A 20000-nucleotide genomic window follows, 5' to 3' on the forward strand; every position below is an offset into this window, starting at 1 on the left:
TAACTTTATCTGGATGTAATAGTAGTGTGTGTGTGTGTGTGTGTGTGTGTGTGTGTGTGTGTGTGTGTAGAGAGAGAAGAACAATAATGAAGTAGATAAATGAACTCTACTATTCTCAAAGTTAGCTCATGGGAAGAAGGCAAATGTGAAGGAGGTTTTCTTTTCCTCTGCATAATAACTGAAGACCCAGATTACAAGGCATTTTTCCAGCTGCTGTAATACACTGAACTAGTTGGTACAGTTTGGGTCTCAAGCAATGCCAATGGAGGTATAGATTTCGATTTAAATGTTTATTGTAAAGAGTGTACATGAGCATTGACCGAATAAAGCTTATGGACCAATGGAGCACAATACGTCATGGTAATTGTACGGGCAACATTTATCATTATATTTTCCCAGGCAGTTTTCATGCAATATAATTGAATTTGATTTAGTTGTACAAGTTTCAAGGATCAATATTTTAAGTCATATATCTGGGAAAAAATTAAAGCAAGATCAGAAAGATTCGATGTTTGGCCTCTCAAGGTAAATTTGAATATGAATAGTTGATAGTATTCATTACACCATAAGGAGTAAGGGACAGTTTACTTAGTTAGTGTATGTAGGTAGTGTGTATTGTGGACATCAACGCCAAGATATATATACTCATAAAATCACATTTCACCGCTTTGAGAACATCTCTTCCTCTCAAAATTATGCCTATTTTTTATCATAATCTCACCCAATCAAGCGATTTTCTCACCTTCACTTCCACACAAAAGGACTGCAGGTGTACTGAGTTCGCTACAAGTGGTATTGGAGTACGTAGTAGTCGGACTTATTACTCGTGCTAACACCTAGAAGCACAGCTACTCAAAAATTGCCTTGACAAAGCAAAGTGCTCGCCGCCCCTCGCCTGTCCCCGTGTCTCAATCACACGTGCAGTTAGAGAGAGCGGAGGCTAATCACAATGAAGCTTCTTAAAACCCTTCCTATTATTAGTAGTATTTACCCCCCAACACATAAAATATTGACGGTTACAAGCGCACAGGTCGGCTACGTCTGCAGCAGCCACCAACACCTTGTCTTGGATTCTTGGCTTGCCCTTGTAACTTTCTTCTTTTGGGGACTTTGACACTTCAACAGTGTGGGATTGTCATCAGTGTGGCTCAAGATCATATGGAGGTAAGCACATGACTAACTCTTGAAACCAATGCTGCTTATTATCCTCACTAATTTGAATCAGAATGTATAATAGTAGCTCATAAATGTGGTGCAGTATGGGCCTCCTCTTTCAGTATATTTGAAATCTGGGCAACTATTTTTCCTGTGGCTCAGTTGGTAGATAAGGCAAGTTGGCGGCAGCTGCAGACATCCCCTTGAAGCAATCACAGGTAGTTATGTTGCTGCTGGGTTTGGTATTACCTACAAAACACTGAGATTTGAGCACTCTAAGAGGTGGTGAAGCCAGAGAGGAGGGACTAGGAGGGAACAGAGGGGATCTATAGGGGGCTCTCTCTAGACGACCAACAGCAACATGGTTATGAACAGAACAGGAGGGGACCTTAGGTGAGGTGGTGGTGGTGTGAAGCTTGCAAACTAGCAGTGGGTTGATCAAAGACCTTAAAAGAACATTGGATGAGGTATAAAGTGACTGCAAATGTATACATGAACCAAGATAAAACATGGGTGCTATGGTAAGTATTTTCAGCTAGTTAATAAAGCTTTCATATTTCACATGGTATTGTAATTAAATCATTAGATTCTATAACCACTAGTTGACTACAATTAAAGATTCAGCATAGTTAATCCAGCTGCCAATAAACAAATTTCGCTTATTCCAGCACAAGATACAGGTATATATATTGCCACCATAATAATATACATTAATCTTAATGATTCTATCACAATCCTGCAAAGAGTATGATGATAAAGCCCACAAATAAAAAAAAGAGTTAGACAAGAAATATAACAAATTGCCTAACTTTTTTCTTCCATATACAATGTGTTTCCCTTTGTGGACTTTATACACTCATGGGGAGAATGAGAAAATAAACATTACTTTCATTATAGGGACATGGGCAGTCCTCCTCCTCCCTCCATGTGAGGGAAATTTTTGGGGGTTCCCAGTAAAGCCCAAATATTCCTAGGCCTTAATATCAATGCTCCAGTTCCTCCCGTGCAGTCCACAGACGACAACCTCTCACTTAAAAACAAAGAATAACCAAGCAGAGGCAAAGGTAGACTTTCAAATGTATTCAGTGTCTCCACATGGCACAGCTGAAGCCTAAATGAGACAAATCAAAGTCTTGGTCTAAATGCAAGTATCACAAACCCTCAATGCTCACTCGTATGCACAGGGCGAGTTATTCCCGCACTCATAGGCTCTAAATGTTACCAAAAATTAATCATTACCAAACCAAGCATCCAAAACGGTGGAAAGTAACACGACTGACAATCTGGACCCAGGATACCAATCTATAAGTTTTAAATACTCCATAATGTTAAGTCAAAGGAAGCTGCCAAAAGATCACAGGGCAAAATGTGCAAGGGAATGGTTGGATGTATGGGAGTAAGTTTGGGTCTGAGACTTGAGGCACCAACTAGATGACAACTACTAGCTTTACACTGTGTTTAGGCCGCTGGTGTTCCTCCCCTGCAAACACTGCTGAACTATTCCAATGCCAGAACATCAAGTCAATTTGTAACAGCTTCATGTCTGTGGGAGATCATTTTTAGTTAATTTCAGAAGTTGCTAAGTGTAAAACTGCAAACGAACACACTACAGCTGTAAATTTTCTCTAGGGATGACATGTACCAGTCACAATTTTAGGGAGCAGAATGGATTCACAGTAGCACAGTTGGTCTTATATATGTACTTTGTTCTTCGACAAGTCATTTACCTCCACTTTTCCTCTTAATTTGGCTATTTTATCACCTTAAATTCTGAACAAAGAAAACCCATGCAACCCGAGATGCTTACATGTTTATCTCACTTCAAAAGATCTGAGGAAAGTAGATGACTTGCGAACCTGCATCAAAACAAAGACTGACTCGACAAGACTAGGTAGATACTGCACAGTGACTACGTAGTATCTTATGACACTGAGAATGGTGACTATCAGTGCTGGTCTCTGAATACACAAGCTAAGCTAACTCTAGTACGTAATTCCACTCGGCACAAGAGATAGAGGTGGTTCATGACAATGGTGTGTTGTGGCCTCTTGCTCAGTACTGCGGCTAATACTTGGTGGGCTGGTGACACAGAAGGCAACCCAATTCTACCTGTACAGTCATGGTCATCAGTCACTTTCTCAACTCATTTCCACTGTTGTTAGTTGTTGCCCTCAAGATTATATCCTCCAATATTTTCTATTTTTTTTACCTTTGCGCACATATTTCCTATGCATTTTATCATATTTCATCTTATCTTACATCTTCTGATTTTTTATTCGTTCTTTGATGTAAATGAGAATGATGTAAAGTACAAAATATAGCAGGCAAAGAAGTGTTCTCAAATCCTGCTCCACAATTTTTTCTCTCAAATGGATTGGACAAATTAGTTCTGGGACAGTTTTGACATCTTTTTTCTTTTTTAGTTCAACCCATAGGAAAAGGCGAGAAGAGAAAGAGTTCCAGAGTATCAGATAAAAGTGAGTAGATTTGCTAGTAATCTTCAAGTTGTCAAATTTTGTAAGCAGAGGATTATGTAGATGAAAACAATAGAAATAAGTGTAGAAGGTTAATCAACTTCTGACCATGACCGTACAGGAATAGTCAAAACAGACAACTCATGAAAATAAAAGAAAAAGAAAAAAAAGAAAAGAAAAGTAATCAAGTTGAACTGAAGTGCTAGGAATGCTATTTACTCTTACAATATTTCAAGGACACTGTAAGCAGCTGGTATAAAGAAGTCTTTCCAGCAGCACACTCGTGCTTCATGCTGGTACACAATGACTGATGTCTTGTCAGGTGTTCCTCAATCTCATCTTTCTTTCACTAAATGGAAATAAATGCCTTAAAATCTTGGGAGAATAAATAGCTTTCTGATGCATGCTTGATACCATGAAACTGAATACAACTGAGAGCCATTGTTAAGTAACTAAGTCTTACAGTACATTTTGGACTAGTGAAACAAGACAGAATCCTTACAAGTACAGCCAGATCAAGTCTGGTGGGTTAGTGGGAAAACATAAATTTTACAAATTACAAACAGTTATATACACAAACAGGTTGCAGTGATGACATCTTTTTGACTCCTAAGACATAAATCAGACTTCTCACAAACATAAATAGAATAAAATATAAGATAAAGAAAATTCCTTCACAGAAACCACTGTCATTTACTATTTCAGAATGAGAGAAAGATTACACAAAGAAAGTCAAACGTTTTGTCCAAAACAGTATGAAGAAAAATAACTCAATGAATTCTTGAAAAAAAAAAAAAAAAAAAAGTAAAAAATACAAAGCAAACCCAAAAAACCAAGGATAGGAAAGTTTTCATAAAACTGATTTACAAGAGAAAATTGAGAATGGTGAACCAAAGTACCCATCAGCCCCCTAGAAAATATTAACCCCAAAAAAAGGCTACAGTATTGCCTGACATAAACAAGTCACTGTTGCACAAAACAAACACAGCACCGGCCATCACGTGCAGCAATGACACAAAGACGTAACAGATTGTGGAATGAACAGCATCAACATGGGAAGTATTTGACAACCTATCCTTGTTTATCACAAAAGGTGTAAGAAATCAAGAGACTAATTACAGAAATGATTAAATACATAAAAAAATAAATGTTAGGAGAGCAAAGAGCATAGAAACCAGTCCATATGCAGGTCAGAATGATGATAAATTAAGAGTTGAAATGAGAAATATTAAAAAAATGCTATTAAAGAAACAACTCCTTAGTTATGCATTTTAATAATAAAAAAAAAAAATATTGAGTGTAAGAAGGCATAGAATCCAGTCCATATGCAGATTAGAATGAAGATAAATAACATTAGAGTTGAAAAAAATTAAGGAACCTTATTATAGAAATATGAAAAAAGTAAATGAAACCAAGACACTGAAATAATGCCATTTAATAAAGAAAAATAAATAAATAAAACATGGCAGCCTATACCAGCATACTTTATCTGCTTTATGAAATACACTGGGCAGGAAAAACAAATAGCATAAAGCAAGTCCATGGCTCATGTGCATCGTTGAAGTCACTGGGCAAGTTAGCGGCCACAATACTTCCTTCCTTTGGCAACACACCCTTCAGAACTCAGGATAGCGTTGTGTTAGGACAATTTTGGCTCGTAAAATCGGTTAACAAATCAATATTGTAACATTAAATCCAGGACTTACTTTACAGATAACAATAATAATGATAATAATAATGACAGCAATAATAATAAAAAACATGATAAACTGTAAATATTAATAAACAATAATGCTAATCAAAGGGTAATAAAGAGGGGGAGCAGCAGCAGCAGATGCCACCAGGTGTTGGCACCCCCACCACTGCTTCCCTCCAGCAGACAAGTGCGAGGACACGTGAGAGACTAGAGCATGAGGGCGGCCTCCTAGCATATACACCCCGAGCCCTCCTGGTCTGGCTGGACCTCCTGTGGGGGAGGATGGGGGCGAAGGTCCACGGCTGCTCTCCGAGTTAAGGAAACTACGCAAAACTTGGCTGTCGATGGGTACCTGCTTTGTCACCCTGCTGGCCTCACCTGGGATGGACTGAACTGGTTATTTGGTACAGAAAGTCTCTCTTTACCACAAGTTGATATGGCCAAGAGTGTCAGTGATGCATGGAAGTGGTGCCTTGTCTATGCTACCCTGTGTGAGACTGCCAGCTTGGTACATAGATATACTGAAGTAAAGTAAATAATTAGAGGAAGAAATGCTAGAAGGCTACTATGAGTTGATAGTGTGTGTAAATGGTACTTGTCTACACCACCCTGCGTGAGACTGCCAGCTTGGTACGTAGATATATTGAAGTAAAGTAAATAATTAGAGGAAGAAATGCTATAGGGCTGAGGTTATGTAGTGGTATACGAGCCACAAAAGATGGTGATATAGCTTTTTTGACTGTTGTTCTGTCCAGCTTACTAAAATGGTCTGTTGAAAGTTTAGTGTAATTTTAAAAGACAACTGCCAGGAAAAAGGAATGATCCAAGTTGTACTTTAAACCTGAGTGAATATAGTTTTGGGATTCACTAATATTGCCTATGAAGTAACAAGGCATTAGTAGTGAAAAGGTAAAAGGTACAGCTGGTTGCTAATACAAGAGGATCATATCAAATAGTGAATGTTCATCTGCTGTAAAAAGGAGGTAAGATGTTCCAAGGAGTATTTTGTCTAATGAATACTATTGGAAAAAAGAAATTAATCACTGATATGAACACCTGCTTCAGTATTGTTAAATGGTTAATATAAGGGAAGTTTTCTGTAATTATAAAACCTAATATCTTTCACAGGCTATTTCCTCATATGTAAGATAAGGGAAGTTTTCTGTAATTATAAAACCTAATATCTTTCACGGGCTATTTCCTCATATGATTATTTTTTTCATTTACAGGCGTATTTGAACCACTAAGCTGAAGGTCATGATGAGTGGCATGTAAGCTAATATGGAAACGATGTAAAGAATCTTAGCTAACCAACAATGGGGAGGAAAAGAAGCAGCTTGACCTTAATATTCTAAACCAAAATCCCATAATATTCAAGACTTTATAATAATAGTAAACCGAGTATGCCTGGTTAGTGTTAGTGACTACACTGTTAATACACCAGAAATGCCTGAACAGTAGTGAGTTACTTGGCACCACATGCTCCACACTCTCCATGAACAGGGAACAACAAGTTAGTTAAATCGTTTGTTACTTTAGCCATGAAAAAAAGTAAAAAAAAGAGAAAAAGGTGATTGTAAATAGAATAAAACCTATAAAAGTCACCTATGTAGATCTATCAATGTACTTTTTAGAAGAAAGTTGCCATGATTGCACAAGAAAAAATATATCATAACGTCAACCGATCACTATCTACTCGTAAAACAACCTCGATCTTCAAACAAGAAATACTCCAAATCTTAAGTCACCAAAATTTCATCATAACACATATAATAAACATGGGTGAGTATGAGAGTATGCATCCACACATTACAAAAATCAAACAGAGCCCCAAGGAAATCAGAAAGGGCCACCGTGGTACAGAAGAACCACATGCACTTTTGAGGCTGAGGGGTCCCCAAGCGCACAAGTTCAAATCCTGGCCACAGTCCAAGAATTGGAAGGGCTTCCACTCAGGATGATAGTTCCCTAATGGGTGGCCTTTCAGATAGAAGGTACCCAAAAAATACCTCCTTTATTCCATAAATTCCAATGAAAAGCCCATGTTGTAAAAAAAAAAAAAAAAAAAAAAAGTGTCAGTTAGTTGGTTAATCAGTCATTCACTCAGTCACATACTACACATACTAATATAAAAAAAATGAGTGGTGTAGGAAAATGCAAGATAAAACAAGTCTTTTACCTTCTCTGTTATCTGAAAGTCTCATGCTCCTGATTCTTTCAAGGGAAAACTGCTGCAACGTCGAAGAAAGAAGAAATAATTTGAAATTATCTGAGATCATTTCACATGCTGCTGAAAGACTGAGTGGATAATGTCATCAGGAATCCAAACTCTTAGGCCACTGTGTTATGGAGGAGTAAATTTGGGTGAAGTGAAACAAATACACAAATAAATAGAATATAAAAATAACAAATAAACAGGATCAAAGAATATTGTTAAACTTTACCACCACACATGAATATCTTAGGTCACAGAAATCATAGTGATATCACTGGTCTATGAGGCATTTTCCTATACCACCCTTATCTCATCTGTCAAAATGTTTCCTGTCCAAATACTCTTTAACCAATGCAAAGTATAGAATATATAATCAGTCAGTCAGTCAGTCAATAAGATAATAACATTGATTAAGTAAACACCCTTGTGACCAATGGAAGACAGCAATAACCACAGTAGTTACTCACCTCACCTTGTGGCGCACCGAGAGCAGAGCAGACCTGGAGCGGTGTGGCCATGCACGAGGGACAGCCAACAAACAACACATGCACAAACAAAATAGAACCAAGGCAAACCTAAAAACATAATAATGAAACATAAAAAAATCAAATCTGACAATGAAACAACTACAAAATGGTGCATATGTTGTATTTGGTATCGGAGATGTGGTGATAGTAATATTAATATAAAAAATAAGTAACTAGCATCACCTTTCCGCATAAGAGTAACCCGAGAAAACTTAGTCTATGTACATGTGGTGTTCCTCATCCCTGTGGGGAAGAGAGAGAGAGAGCACCCTCACTGAGCCTTCAGGACACCTATGCTGGGGTCACATAAAATCAAATGCAGTCATCATAAGGAGAGAAAAGTAAAACTAAGACAAAAACACTATGCATCTCAAAATGTGTTATAATCCAATATGAATTAAACACATAGGTTTAAGACAAAATCTTTACCTCCCTCTCAAAATATGCTGCAATTGATATTCATCTGAATTAATTCATAAGCACCAAGATGAAAGGAAATTCTATACGTTTCTCAATGTGTGATTTCTAATTCAAATTGGCTTAAAATGCATGAATCTTGCACACCAAGGCAAAGTCAGTTATGGTTATGTTTATATTAGGTGAACAACTTGTGATCTGTTTGTTACTCATCCAAGAGCATGTTTGAACTACCTATGTCTAATTCATGAATGAGAAAGTGAGTAATGTATTTCTCATCCATTATTAACTGAAGCTCTGTTTGAGAGACTACAAGTAATTAGTCTGAATTAGCAATTGAGATTTTATTTGAGAAGCTTTGTATGTTGTAATATGCTTTAGTATTAGCTCAGGCTATATTGAAAAGTAATGTGTTATTATGAATGGCAGACAGCTAATGTATTTTGATTGATCTCAAGGCCCCAGACATACATTTCCTGAATACACACAAATGTATGAACACATTTCCTGATTGACAGTAAATGTATGCATACATACAAGTAGACCCACACACACCTGTACATCAATGAAGAAAACACCCACATGTAGCATAATCACAAAGGAAGTTATAATTATTTTAAAGTTATACATCTTATATATATTAAAATGTACACAATTTCTTTGCACAAGGAAGAGTCTGTGAGATAACCCAAAAAACATTAACAAAACAGATGTAAATAAAACAACGACATACTAATAATAAAACAGCATGAGAAAAGAATAATACGCCTCATTTGCAAATACTTAAATTCTGCATCACAAAGTGCACAGTGGAGCCGAATCTATGAGAACTTTTGGCCATTAAGAGGCAGTAATGGCACCAAGCTTATTAAGTAGCTAAGCAAACTGATATGAAATTTAGGTATATTTAGATGGTGAGCTACCGATGAACACTGCCTCTGAACACCACCGTCAGCGGCACAGGCCCACTTTTTTAGACAAGGGTTGCTTTTCCTAAAACAGCGGCAGCTATTTAGTATTTTTTCTTTTTTTTCTAAAACTGTTCAAACACTGGTTTAAGAATGAGTTACTAGAAACTCATACTTCTTTGCATTTCTTAACTGGTTTGCAAAAAATTAGAAACAAGAACTAAGTACATTTCTGTATGATTCTAATAATTTGTCTTCAGCAAAAAACAAGAAACACAATGAATATAACTTCTAGTGTTCCCAGCAATTTGTCTCCAATACCAATGGTGAACAGATTTAAAAATAATGAAGAGCAACCAGACAGCTACAACTGTACTTGGGAAAGCAAATCCAGCACTACATTTAAGAGCAGAGCACAGTACATAAACCCATGCAGTGACCTTTTTGAAATAACCAAGCATTAATGAACAATTCTTCACCGTGAACCAAACACTCGTCCCACAACCTCTGCAGTAAAAAAAAAAAAAAAAAGAAGATACAGAAATGGTGGGACTGAATGCCAGCAGACCAGACAACCTTTTCAGAGCAATACTCCCTGATTGAATAAAATAATCTCTATTGTATGCTGATCCTGACAGGAAAAAAAATAAATAAACCAATGCCAGTAACAGTTAGAGAAAAAAATTAACAAAATAAATTCACTTCCTCACATCCCCTTCAAAGCCGAATGCATATAATTTATTCTTAATTAAAATATTAGGTAAATTTCTTATGAAAAATCTCTTTAATTTAAAAATAAATATTTGTCGTCACACCTACATATCTGATTGGCCCTCAAAACACAATTCTAACACTGACATCACAGAACACAACACTGACAGCCCACAGATACAGTCAAGGCCACAAGTCCTGCCATGTCCCCACACTCACTTCTAATGTACTTCACACCTTCCCTCTGCCAACAGTCCATACATCAGCTTGACAATCTTGTAAAACTAGACTGTTGATGGATTTTAAGTATATCAGAGCACTTTGCAGGGAAGAACATCAAACACAGTAGAAGAAAACATAGAGCGTTACACGACTTCTGACTGTGACTGTACAATACTAATAAAAAAAATGGATATGGAGAAAACTATATTAAATCATAACAATAAATTATGTGTTGTTCCAAGGCAGTAATTTACATGACAACTGTTCCTGCAGTAACCCTTCTGTGAACACTAGTAAGCAGAAAGTAAACCTTCCACACAAACTAAGCTTCTCCACAGGATCAAAGCCAGAACAGTGCTGGTATGGACATGTGCCCTTCTCACCCACACACACACACACACACACACTTGCACATACAAACACACACAAACAACGCACATTCTAATTTGAACAATGGGTTTGTATGTATGTGAGTGTGTTACGTATATTTCAAGATTATCATAAGATTAAGTCAAGCTTATAATGTCCCATCTTTTAGTATAAATTTATCATATTCAGAATCTAAATAGAAGGCAGTGTGTGTGTGTGTGTGTGTGTGTGTGTGTGTGTGTGTGTGTGTGTGTGTGTGTGTGTGTGTGTGTGTGTGTGTGTGTGTGTGTGCGCACGCGTGAGTGAGCAAGGGCATAGCTGCAGGCTGCGTGACAGGCGAGATGGGCAGGATGGGTGTGTGGAGGCGACGCAGTGCATTAGGCAACCATTACTGGGGACGGAGGGGGTGGACTGGGGTGCCTTGGGGCGGGACAGGGGGTGGGGGTGGCCTAGCAAGCACACCCACCATCTGCTGTCCGCCCAATCTCCGTGGTGTTGTCCGAATCTCTCAGAACAACCTCGGTCACTAAGGTGGTGAATTAAGGAAAAGAAAGGGATGACTGGGATGGGCAAGACATAAAAGGAAAAATGCGTTAAGTGAAGTCCAAGAGGCAAAAGTTTATATTTCTATGCTGTTACTGTTAAAAGGTGATGTGTTTTCTTATATTATGCACCTGTTACTGCTTATCAATGGCAGGCGTAGAATCTCCGGTCCAGCATAACTAGACTCCAGTGTCGCCTGGCAAAGCTGGCTCGAGTCAGCGTACTGCACCATTGTTATAAGTTAATCATCAGATGCTACTACTGTTAGTGTTAATAATTATGAGTATTAGAGCAAGCCAAACTAAACTTTATCATATTAGTCTGGCTCTGTTAAGTTATGAGTTTTTGCCTTTTGAACTCCACTCATCACAAAACAATATCAACAGAAAATTATCACATAACAAACATAACCATGAATAAATCACATGCAGGAGTGTGACAAAAATACATTCTTGGTGACAAAACTGCCATGCTGCTGCCAGACTGAATGGATAAGTGTTTGGCAATGGGGTGGAGGCTGAGGGCTGTGGTGACAATGGTAATGTTGGCAGTAATGGTAATGGACGCTGACAGTTGTACATACCAATGATTTCTTATAATATTTCAGTGAAAGAGTATATGGTTCCTGTACTTCCACAAGATACAATGAATAGATTTAATTTTGTCAATTCTATTCTTTATACCATCCAGTAAAGGAGTTTAAAAGATGATATTAATGATCGTCAACATCAGCAACCCATTAACTCCTCTCTTGATGACTTGAAAGCATTGCCTCACAACTAAGAACTTGATGTGACCTTTTCTGACCTTATAATTCAAGATCTTCTAAGTTTTTTTTTTACACTAAATTCTAATTATATTTGTTTTTTTAATAATTTCATATCTTTAATGAAATCTTTAATTAAATAGCTAGCTTTCTTCAAAGCTTACTTAATGTTCACTCATCATATTCATCCGTTACTTCTAAACAATAAGGTCAATGAACCATGACAGGTGATATACCATTGCTCTACACAAGCCTCACTGTGAAGCACTGTGGCCTCAACACAGCAGAACTGGCTGGCAAGAGAATCTGAAGGACCCAACATAATACAGTGCCATGTAATCAACTATCAACACTGCTGTGCTTCAGGTCAAGACACTCTAAGAGCCAAGTCATGATGGCCATGTAGGTAATGACATGATATAAAGACTCACTCACACACAGGACACTGTGAGTGTGTGACCATTCATGAAATGTTAAGCAGCAGGTCTGCCCTACTTGCATTACTGGAAGGACTAACGCAGCATTGCACCAGTGACATGTAAAGTGAAGAGTTAAATATTCCACTTGTGCTTTGTGAGGACAGGATGTAAGAGTATTGAGGTCATGAGATATTACTGTGCTATACAAAGACAGGATATGGACAGGAAAATCTCTGTATACCAAGTGTGTCATCTGGATGAATGTTTTCAATATTAAAGATTTGATTAGCAAAGTAAAGATACTCTAAATTGGATACAATGAAGAAAAAAATTAATGAGTGTTCTGATTGAACAATGTTTTTCATATGAGAAACTGTGGAAACTAGAATGACCTGCATGATGGAGCCTCCCTCGCTGCATCTTTCTTAACTACTATAAAAATTTCTAACAATTTTCATTTTTCAGATCAAGATTGAAACTATAAACACAATGGGAATATTTAGCAGGTAACTCCCAATAGATAACCTAAATGTTACTCAAGTCATTACTCATCATGATGTGAAACTAATGAATGTTGCTTTTGAGGACAACAAAAAAAATAAAAAAATAAATAAAAGAAAAACACTGACACATTCTCATGCCAAAATAAAGCAGCACTCCCAGGAACAGCTGCATGAACACAAACAGTCCTCTGATAACACATCACACTGCCATCCACATGAAGCAGCTGTCACATTCTTGCCAAGAAACAGCAAGGCTTTTTTTAATATTATCACCATTAAGATTTTTAGCAATTTACTAAAACTTAAGAATAAATCAAATGAATAAACTCAATGAAAAACTCTAATGAGATAATCAAAATACTTTGTGTATTGTCACAAAGAAAGGAAATTGTTACCAGCTTGCAAAGTAAAGTATAAACAAACAGCTTGACCCACACACAACAACCTACAGAGCACTCATCACCATTCACATCCCAGCCCTCACACTGGCTCTGAAGCACACCACCACAACACACTTCCTACACCACACCACACCTCACTACTTTCAAGGTTGTGGTGTGGCATAGCAAGTAGGGACTCATCGTGACACAAACTCAATATATACAGCAAAATGAATGAGGAAAAAACGATGTACTCAATTTACCCTTCTTCAGAGGCAAGAGAATACTAACCATGGACAATGACTGCAGACAACACCATCCTCACACAAAGTAGAGAACCTACCACCATTACAAATAATAATCACCATCACAGAATAACCCACCCTAAAAATACACCATAAGATACACACCAGCAACACCATACACACACACACACACACACACATACGCATGTACATGCAAGCACGTACACAAACACAACAAAACAGTGCAATAAATCAAGCAAGACTAAAACTCCAATCAATGAAATATAGATCACAACTTTACCTTCTCCATGCAAGCCTAGCAGTGCCACCTTCCCCCATGGCACTGTGACACCGAGGTCCTGTTGTGGCTCCATATCCTGGCACTAATCTGACACCTACCTTGTCAGTGCCGCCTCCCGTGACCCTTACCTCTGACTGTGACGGGAGTGACACAACACATGACGTTTGTATGATTCACTTACTTAGCTGTGTGGCTGTTTTATATTTGAATGAGAGAGAGAGAGAGAGAGAGAGAGAGAGAGAGAGAGAGAGAGAGAGAGAGAGAGAGAGAGAGAGAGAGAGAGAGAGAGAGAGAGAGAGAGAGAGAGAGAGAGAGAGAGAGAGAGAGAGAGAGAGAGAGAGAGAGAGAGAGAGAGAGAGAGAGAATATACTAAACTTGATTGTGAAAAGAAGTTGCCCTTAAGGAACAGAGACAAAGACAAAAATAACAACCTGAAAATATGTTCACATTTACCTAGTGTATATTAACATCTTGGGAATTTTCCAGCTTATAAAATCAAACATTATTTTAATATCTACCACTGTAAGTACTTAATTCCAAACTAACTACAGTAATACCAAATTTCGATTAGTTTCACACACACACACACACACACACACACACACACACACACACACACACACACACACACACACACACACACACTATATCTATCTAACAAAATAAAAAATAACCTACAAAAGCTTTACTTCAGTCACACTTTCACACATCCCTAAGTTCGAGCAGCTGGAAAGGAAGGAACCATTACAACACGGTATCAAGGACAACCTGCAAATAAGGACTTGAATTAGTGTATATAAAAGGATACTGTCAACCTTGCCCTTCTCAGGATTGGATTCCATGCCAGGTAGGGCTGCGGCCACCCTTCGGAACAGCTGTAGGGAAGGCAGGGTGAAGGGGAGGTAAGGTGAAGGGGAGGCAGGGTGAAGAGAAGGCAGGGAGAAGGGGAGGCAAGGTGAAGGGAAGGCAGGGTGAAGAGAAGGCAGGGTGAAGAGAAGGCAGGATGAAGAGAAGGCAAGGTGAAGAGAAGGCAGGGTGAAGAGAAGGCAGGATCAAGAGAAGGCAAGGTGAAGAGAAGGCAGGGTGAAGGGGAGGTAGGGTGAATGGGAGGCAGGGTGATGGGGAGGTAGGGTGAAGAGAAGGCAGGGAGAAGGGGAGGCAGGGTGAAGGGGAGGCAGGGTGAAGGACAGGACAAGGGAGGGAGGAGAGGGAGGAAAAGTAAAAAATGTGTTATGTACCTTTCAGTTGTGTTGAATTTCATAATAAAGTCCTATAGTCTTTTTTTTTTATTTATACCATGTTTTATTTATACCATTTGTGCCATGACTGTCTACTCTAAAGTGGCTCCTGAGTCTCAAGTTTGAATGGTGTCCCAGGAAATGTATGGTTGTCAGATCTTGAGAAAACCAAACTATCCTTGTAATAATTGCATTGATCAACAGAAAGCAAGTACTATTCACATCAAATCAATTGCACTAGTAATAAGCTACAAAATGTTTTAAATCCAGAAGCCATTTTTGAGAAGACAGACTATAGTTCTTCATTTTTCACATACCTTCCTCAAATCAACTTATCAGATTGTTAAAGATTCAAGATTCAAACACTAATGACTAAAAAAAAAATGTTCAGCAGTAACTTATTCTGTGGTCATTCAATATTTGTTTGGTTCAGTGACTCCTTTAGACCAATATTGCATTATTTACCCCTGATATTCACCACCACCATCACTCTCTCTCTCTCTCTCTCTCACTCTCTCTCTCTCTCTCTCACACACACGCACACACACACACACACACACACTCAATTCATGAACCCCAAGAAACATCCACTGCTCTAAAACTAAGCTGGATAAGACTAGATAGAGAAACAGCTCAACACATGCATGACTCATACTGTGCACCATGAATAGCTAAACACACACACGCATGCACGCACACACACACACACACACACACACACACACACACACACACACACACACACACCTGCTTCACATTGTATCCCGCCTTTGCACTGGTCTCAATGAACATCACATTGAGTTCCTTGGCCTTGCGCTCGCCTTCCTCCGTGGAGACCTGTCACATCACAACACAGCTTAGTCAGTACATGAGTGTGTTGTGCTGGGTTTGGTAAGTCTGTGAGAATTATATAGTGTACTTTTGTGAGTTGTGGAGCGATGCGTGATGAGTGTAAGAGGTTTGTTGGGTATGTCTCGTTTCGTAGATAGCATAATTATACACATACAAAAATATATACAATACTGATTAAAAAAGTAACATAATACACCAAAGAAACAGAGCTGAAGATAAAATATTAATCCCTTCACTACTATTTGGCATCTTTCCTGAACTGCTAATCACCCTGAGACATGTTTTCTTCTTCAAACATTGTACTAAAAGGAAATTGCTAAATCTATTCATCTATTTTCTTATGTAGCACTAGGAAGCCACAACAACACACAGACACCCCTGGACACCACAGTAATGCATCATCATTCTCTTCCTTAATGGCCTGACTTGCACCCAAATCACAACCTCACCAACCTCACCTGTCTCTTGTCGGAGAGATCAGTCTTATTGCCAACCAACATAATAATAACGTCACTGCCTCGCTCAGTCCTCACGTCATCTATCCACTTGGAGGTCTGGTGGAAGGAGTTGGCATCTGCAGGTACACAATACAGACACATCAGTTAATAAACACCTCCATACCAGAGTGTCTGCTTTCAGGGAAAATACAAATCAACAAAAACATAAATAAATGAAGAGTACTTCCAGGCAGCTTGGAGAAAGGAACTAACATCTGCAGGTACACAATACATGGGTAAGCAAACAAATCCAAGCCAAATTTCTGCTTCTGAAGAAAATATACATATGTAAAACTTATTAATGAATGAATGCATAAATGGCACATCTGTGACATGAGTTGACACTTGCAGGAATAAGTATAGGAATTGATAATAAATAAAAAGTTCTATGCCAAATTTCACGTTCCTCAGAAAAATAATCAAACATAAAATACATTAATGATGCAAATAAGAGAGGAGAATGCAAATGACAGATGATTTATGAGAGGGAGCTCAAAAACTTGCCACCTGTTATTATTATCTATAAGTTACTGAACTCACTCAAGAATATATTCAACATCTGTGCACTTCATCTAACATCTGCACACTGAATAAATAAATAAAAATAGATAGTAATTATCACCAAAGACAGTGGAAGAAATACAAATGTATAAAAAACACTTAAATACTACAATTTCTGGTTGCACAGAGTAAATACACATCAGTAAACACTCAATCTTCACAATAAAAGCAAAAAAAAAATGCTCTCTAAAAAAAAAAAAAAACTATCAATCCCGAATCCTCCTAATGAAGAAATTCAATTTGGCATTTTGGAATTGTTAACCTGAGTGGATGCCCTTCCTACCCATATGGCCTTCCTACCCTTGGAAAGTGGTCAGGATTCAGACCTGTGTACCAGTGGACCCTTCAGCTAGACAGATCACTCCACATGGTGGCCCCTACATTACTTGACCACTGCCAAAGACAACCCAGCCTCTCACTTGTAATGTCGTACACCACCACAGCTACAGTTGAGTCACGGATGTAGGAGGGAATGAGGCTGCGGAACCTCTCCTGGCCGGCAGTATCCCACAGTTGCAGCCGGACCTGTGTGGCAGCAGTGAGGAGTGAGAGACGGCCAAGACAATAGTGTGTGTGTGTGTGTGTGTGTGTGTGTGTGTGTGTGTGTGTGTGTGTGTGTGTGTGTGTGTGTGTGTGTGTGTGTGTGTGTTGTGTGTGTGTGTGTGTGTGTGTGTGTGTGTGTGTGTGTGTGTGTGTGTGTGTGTGTGTGTGTGTGTGTGTGTGTGTGTGTGTGTGTGTGTGTGTGTGTGTGTGTGTGTACTGTGTAGTGTGACAATTTACTGCAATGTTTATGTTGTGTGACAGAAGAGTAATTTCAGGAACACACACATTAAATAAGAAATAAAACCCATAGCATGACAAATTTTCAGTTATCAGTGAAATAAAATTGTCCTGTGTTCTAAATTATAAGCACAGAATTAGCATTTAATTAATATATCTTACAGTAACCATCCTACAAAACAAAAAATAAAAATCACCTGCTAATCAACATACATTCAATTCACAAACTTAAAGAAAATGAAACTCAATCCTAATGTAAATCCACCTGTAGTCATCATTTGTGTTACGTAAGAGAAACCTACAACATGGACAAGTATATTCTGAGGCCTGTTTTCATGAGTAAGGTCTGAGGTAGTGCTGGACCTGTATTTAGCTTCAACTATAATGGGTGAATCCTTAGGAGGCAGCAGTGTCATGCAGCTGTGCAGAGTGCAAGGTCTTGGTGCAAAGTGCAAGACTAAGCTGGCGTATTTATACCAGGCCAACATGAAGGATGAACTGCTGCCTTTCTGTACAACAGCAACAACAACTTGGACCTGATCTTGGTGTCATAAGGGGATTGTAGTAAGGTTAGGATGCTGATTTCTTTACTAACTCTTGAAATCCTGGTGGTTATTTGGCATTTATTGATCTAGACCATAAATGCTGTCTTTCAGTACAGCAACGTGGATAACGTCTTATTCATGGTGTCATAAGAAGGTTATAGTAAGGTTAAGATGCTGCTTTCTTTATTAACTCTTGATACCATTCTAACATGATATAGTATAAAACTAGACACTCATCGATCATATTTCCTTGACACAACATACACACACATACTGATTTGAGGACAGCTTAATAAAATCAGATCATCAGCTCAGGAGTAAGTCAGGAAAGACAAATACAGTGGGAGAGATTGCACGTTACTTGAATTGTGACCTGGACTGCACATGACCTGCCCTGAACACTCCTCACATCCACCTGAGTCAGTAGGGAAGTGGAAGCATTGATAAGAGAGGAAACGGTTGTGTGTTTAGGCAATGGTAAATGAATCACCTTTAATAAGATATTAAGTGTGATGCAACACACTAACAAAAGCAAATGTAGAGAAGACCTAACACACACACACTTTAAGGAAAAGCTAGATAAATGTAGCTATGGAAACAAGTCACTACGAGCCCCACTCGAACCCCGTAACATACAACAATATAAATACAACTAAGTAAATACACACACACACACACACACACACACACACACACACACACACACACACACACACAATTTGGGTGTGTCTCCTTTCACGTGTAGCCCCTGTTCACCTAGCAGTGAGTAGGTACGGGATGTAAATCGAGGAGTTGTGACCTTGTTGTCCCGGTGTGTGGTGTGTGCCTGGTCTCAGACCTATTCCAAGATCGGAAATAATGAGCTCTGAGCTCGCTCCGTAGGGTAACGTCTGGCTGTCTTGTCAGAGATTGCAGCAGATCAAACAGTGAACACACACACACACACATTAAGGCTACCAAGGTTATTACATAAACAAAATTAACCAGCTTAAGTTTCCTAACAGCAGACAATGGCATGCAGTTACACCATCATTAAAGCTTTGTGTGGTTTACAAAAGCCCTCCTCGTCTCTGTCCTGCACCACACACCTTCCCTCTCAACTCACACACAAAGAGATCAAGTCACTCACATTCACACAATACATTCAAACCATGATAGAAAATGTAGTGAAGACCTAACTTAATCACACATACAAAAAAAAAAGTTTACACACAGAAATACTACTAAAGGTAGTTTTGGAATAGACTAATGGATAAAATAATAATATACAATTGAAGGAAAAATTGGATAAATGTAAATATGGACAGTTTAAGGCACTATTATATACCTTAACTCATCAAAAACAATCTGACACAAGCTTCCTTAACCCCTTCAGTACCATGTTGCATTTTCATAATTCATTCTGCTTACTATTTGGCGATTTCATACAGCTTCAGAAGGTTATGTGGGGGATTAAAATACTAAAGACTCTGGCTATTAATCTTCTGACCTCCATCGACCCTTCATAATGCAAATAAAATTGTCTAATCACACAAAATCATGGTAAAAAATGCATCTCAGTATTGAAGAGGTTAATGCAAAACCACACAGGGACATTATATTTCCTCTACATCTGCTACTAAAGATTCTACAACCTTAACAGGGAGAAACCTAATCTTTTCATGCTTTTCCTTTCT

The 20000-nt window shown here is 38.4% G+C and overlaps 1 protein-coding gene across 2 annotated transcripts in view; it reads right to left on the reverse strand.

Moving 5' to 3' along the window:
* LOC123512162 (ras-related protein Rab6) overlaps nt 1-20000 on the reverse strand; it is a 49483-nt gene that overhangs the window by 83 nt on the left and 29400 nt on the right. Inside the window, exons 4-8 of one of the 2 annotated variants that reach the window (XM_045268370.1) lie at nt 17419-17524; nt 16400-16515; nt 15837-15926; nt 14660-14726; nt 1-5627 (exon numbers count right to left, since the gene is read on the reverse strand). The exon at nt 1-5627 is cut by the window's left edge and continues 83 nt beyond it. In XM_045268370.1, the coding sequence (XP_045124305.1) occupies nt 5554-5627; nt 14660-14726; nt 15837-15926; nt 16400-16515; nt 17419-17524 (453 nt within the window). In that variant the 3' untranslated portion in view covers nt 1-5553. Of the gene's footprint in view, nt 5628-8171; nt 11221-14659; nt 14727-15836; nt 15927-16399; nt 16516-17418; nt 17525-20000 lie in introns of those variants that run through there. The other variant, XM_045268369.1, reaches the window with a different exon arrangement.

This window comes from Portunus trituberculatus, chromosome 33, assembly GCF_017591435.1.
Source record: "Portunus trituberculatus isolate SZX2019 chromosome 33, ASM1759143v1, whole genome shotgun sequence".
Lineage (NCBI taxonomy): Eukaryota > Metazoa > Arthropoda > Malacostraca > Decapoda > Portunidae > Portunus > Portunus trituberculatus.